Consider the following 4,734-nt stretch of genomic DNA (forward strand, 5'->3'; position numbering starts at 1 on the left):
AGCTTGATATGGTGTGTTGTGTCAGAACTCGCCACGTTGGCCACATTTTGCCAGTGCTTAATGTATTCACAAAGAGTAAATTTATTGCATACAACATACGCCAGTTTTTACTCATTAAAATGTAGTATCTTCAAAATCGTAAAAGATATTAACTCCATGATGCCTTGGGATCTGTGACTCGATTTTCAAAAGCTATTACAAAATTTAAATGTGATATATCGTTCCCTTTATGCTATATTTCGACCGTGCTTTAACGTCTACACAATTTTTAATCAGAGAGTTGTTTTACTTTAGAGCCTGTCAATTATAGTTTTCTTGAATTCCGCGGTTGGTATAGTAAAAATGTTTAATTTTAAATTCACTCAACAGTCTATATACTGTAATATAATGCTAAAACATCAGATTAAAATATTTTTGTGGAGCTAAAATATGACTTCACAGGAGCAGTAATAAAGCTATGGTCCAGCGTGCACTTTACTATAGCTCACGATAGTGACAAAAAACGATCTGAAATACAACGCACCAACTGCCATTTCGCAAAGAATTGAGAGTTTAAACGCTGCTACGGGAGTTTTAACTTGAATATGACAAAGTATATATAGTCAGGCTGCGATATGAGTGTATGATGCTCTTATTTAATGAATACATCAAGTTACTTTTGGATTTTGTTATTTTGAATGTGTTACATACTATTGATTATTTTTAGACAATTATGATATTGTTAACTCACTCGCATTATGTAGGTTTAGTCGATATAAAATAAAAACAATTTTGCTTTCTCATACAAATTCAATCAGTGAAGAAAAGATTGGAAATTAGCACTTGAGCTGCAAATGATACATTTTTTAATGGAAATTTCAAAATCAAAAGCAGCCGTTTTTTAAGATTTAATGAAAAGTCTTGCTAAGTTCAGAGCAGTCAAAATATAAATGCACGCCTGTTTGCCTCAACCCTTCAAAATTCTTTGAATAACGATAATTTAATCTCATTAACTTCCATTAAGATACTTTAATAATTGAATAAGGAGATATACTGGCTTGTCCTTGACCTTAGCGCTAAAATAGGGTAAAGAACGAGGAAACAAGGCCAATTAACCACTCTTCTTACAACGGAAATAAATAATTGAGGGAGCTACCATATGAAATATAAAATAATAACTTGGAAATGTAGGCAAAGGTTTTCTTTAGGAATCACCGGTTGAAAGTAAACATTTTCTCGGTGAAATATATTTCTAAACCATTAGCTCAAACTAAAAATTCCCAATTTTTCGGAAGGATAAAATAAATACTGGAAAATGTAAAATAAAATGAGTAAAACGCTTTAAAAAGAATAAAAGGAATGCCTTCCCCTGTGGAGGACATTTTTACCAATAAAAATCATTAAATACAGCATATTATTATATTAAAAAAGTTGAAGCACAAAGAATTTATGATTTAAGCATTAAAATTCCCTGATAGTCTCCTCGAAATGTTTCTGAGAAAACCTGATGGGAAATGCTACGCAAAATATTATGTGTTATAATTCTCATTTTTTGAAAGTGAAATTCCCTAAAAGATCTCAAAAGAGTGAATTCAATGCAGTTCAAATCAAGACCAAGTCCATCATTTCCCGAACAGTGATTTATGATGCACAGTGCTAATGTGTTCGGAAGGGAGGGAGGGGCAGGTGAGCTTTGACCCGCTAAAAAAACTGCTGCTCGCAGCTCTATGATCTTCTAATGAAGAGACGAGACCGGAGAGCGAGTAATATAACCACCGCGCATGAGTCGACAGGAAGCCACTCAAGAGTCAACAACTGACCGACGATATATCATCAACGGTCACGATGCGCCTTCTTCCCTCTCGCATTTTTCTGTGGGTGTGTCTCCTTCTTTTCATCACGCAGGCTGTTGACGTAAACGCACGATTATCAAGGAAGGAGAAAAAGAAGATCGATGAAGAAACGGCACCCGACCCCGTGATTGAGGAAGAGAATTCGGAGCCAGCCGCATCTGGTCGGGATGCCAGGCAGCACTCCGATCAGCCAGATGAGGCCGAGGGAAGAGAAGTGATTCCAGTGGAAGATGACCAGGAAAACCGTGGCGATGGGGCCGAAAGGACCAAAAAGTCTTACTGCGCTTCAGGTCGGTCACATGGCGAAAATTACAACGGTGATGGACACCCTCACGGACCCTCGGGCCACCAGCAAGGCCATCCAGGGCCGTATGGACGATCTGATGACCACTATCCACCGGACGTGGACCAATACCACGGCGGCGGTCGAGGTCCGGGGTACGGACCCGGTCATCCCAATGGCTACATGCCGCATGGACCTGATGCGAATGATTTCCACCAACGCCGTGGGCATTACGACGGTCACGAGGGACACATCAATCCGGGTTATGCACGAAAATCTCAAGTAGAATATGGTTACGGAGGCCAAGGGGGCAAGGGAGCCGTCGACCAATACCATGCGGCCGCTTCCGCGCCCTCTTCTGTGTACCGTCCATCATACCCAACGGGTCATGAATCTTACGGAGGAGGAGGATCTGACTACTCGCCATCCTACGGATACGGCGGTCGCGGACCTTCTTACAGTGCCCCAGTTCTATCCTCTGGCGGCCATGCCTACCCAGGGAATGACCACTACGCACCTCACCCGTACGCGCCGCAAACACCAGGTTACAGGTTAGCGAAGGAAATGCCCATGCAATAAATTATTAAGAAAACTACCACTTACTCCTAGTAGTTCATTTTTTTCATAATTGTACTTAAATCGTTTAATTCTGCCAGTCCACCAATCTGTAAAATATTCTTTTTTTTAAAGTGCTGTCGATACTCAATATTGATTTTTAAGAGAGAATCCAAATGTTTTCACATTACACTATTAGCATTAAAGTAATCGAAATATTTTCTTTTGTGATTTAATTTTTAATAGGAGTGTGTAGCCCGCATTTATTTAAAATATACAGTTAGATTTTGACGCAGTTTCAACCTGTACCAAAACTATTCGCATTTAAAATAAAATGTCCATCCTCAGTTAATCCGCATGGCATGTGAAATCAAAAATTAAAATGAGGCACAGACTGTATTAGTAGAATACTAAAAACACAGAATTGAATATGACCTTAGCCTGGTTCTTTACTTCTCGCCTCACGATAAGAATCAATATTGAATTTTATTTTTATGGCTAATGTATTGCTTTCGAAGTACTAAAATGTATCTCTTAATGGTCATTGGTCTACAATTAACGGAGTCTAAGTTAAATAGCTAAATTATAACATTAATTAATTTTTAACTCCACAGTCATATGATCAATAGCCATGAAAGTTACTAATACTGACTTAACTCAGAAAAGTAAACACAAAACCGTTTCATTTTATCTCTAAATTATATACTCCACATTACTTTACTTTTCTTTTAGCGCCGGAAACGTAAAGTCAGCGTATGGAGGCGGCGTTTACCCGTCTTCGGCAGCTTATGGATCGCCAGGACATGCGTATGGTGCGCCTCCAATGTATGGACCAATGTATCACGGTCCGACTGGCTATCCTCCTGGAGCCGGCTACCCATCACACGCTGCATACGGCCCGTACATGACTTACAACGCTCCCCCTCCTTCATACCAGTATGGTGCACCGTTCCCTATGCAAGGGTATTCTCAGCCTTACGGATATGGATCACCTTCAGCCTACCCACCACCACCAGCCTACCAAATGCACGGCCCGCATCCAGGTATTCCAGTTACCTTGACCTGCAGCCTGCAACAACATGACGGATCATACGGCTATCCATCACACCCACGGGGTTCCCCCACCTATTACAGGGCTTCGGATAATGAATCTCATCCCAGCAAACCTCCTCTCACCATGGTAATGATCCCAGCAAACCAAAACAAAACCCAGAAACCAAACGAGAAACAGCCAAATAAGGATCAGAATGACCAGCCGATTCACGAATCTAATAAGGAAAGCAAGGACAGCCATCCAGCGATGACTAACCAGGGAAAGCCAGAAGCCATGAAAGGCGGGGATTCTCATTCCATGATGCAGGGGATGGGGGGAGGCAGCGGAGGGATGGGGGGAGGCAGCGGAGAGATGGGTGGAGCCAGTGGAGGGATGAGACCACAGGAGCCAAGAGAATCTTCATCCTACCAACGAATGCCCTTCAGCGCGATTCGCCAGAGGTATATGGAGTCCATGTCGGGCCCCAAACCAATCTTCTACCAGTCTTCGTATTAGTGAATCTACGTTGATAACTAATATTCTTTGTACCTTGCCCATTTTCCGGCAGAGATATTTACCATCCAACGAATATTCCATTGTATCAATCAGTAATTATGCTCCAGAGCAAAAAATTAATACCTCCATTACCAAGGAATAGCCCGTTCGAAGGAGCGAATATTATCCTGAATATATGTTCAGTTGAACCTTAAAATGTGAACATTATGTACTGTAATAAATACAATGTTTTTTTATTTTATTTTTGCTTATGATTTACCGGCCCATAGTATCAAAGTTCTATTTTTTAACCTGTTGATTCTCGTAATTGAAGATTTTCATATTGATTTTTTTTTAATTCCACGTAACGCCTTAACCTTTAGGGTACACATAATTTGCCTAAAATTCAAATATGATTTACGGTAATTATTCATTTAATTATTAATTTGTTCATTTAAATCCAATTCTGCTTTTTTGAAAATGCATCCACTTAATACGAGCAAAATATCTAAAGTGGTCGTTCAATTTGCTTTATT

At 40.1% G+C, this 4,734-nt stretch overlaps 1 protein-coding gene across 1 annotated transcript; it reads left to right on the top strand.

Annotated features, from left to right (window-relative positions):
• Positions 1–1,772: 1,772 nt before the first annotated feature.
• On the top strand, positions 1,773–4,219 carry LOC139692473 (spidroin-2-like). Its single transcript, XM_071590689.1, has 2 exons — positions 1,773–2,666; positions 3,403–4,219. The coding sequence occupies exons 1-2, from the start codon at positions 1,825–1,827 to the stop codon at positions 4,217–4,219; spliced, it is 1,659 nt and encodes a 552-aa protein (XP_071446790.1). The 5' UTR covers positions 1,773–1,824.
• The last annotated feature ends 515 nt before the right edge of the window (positions 4,220–4,734 follow it).

The sequence above is a fragment of the Hetaerina americana genome, unplaced genomic scaffold, assembly GCF_022747635.1.
Source record: "Hetaerina americana unplaced genomic scaffold, ioHetAmer1.1.p SCAF_4, whole genome shotgun sequence".
NCBI lineage: Eukaryota > Metazoa > Arthropoda > Insecta > Odonata > Calopterygidae > Hetaerina > Hetaerina americana.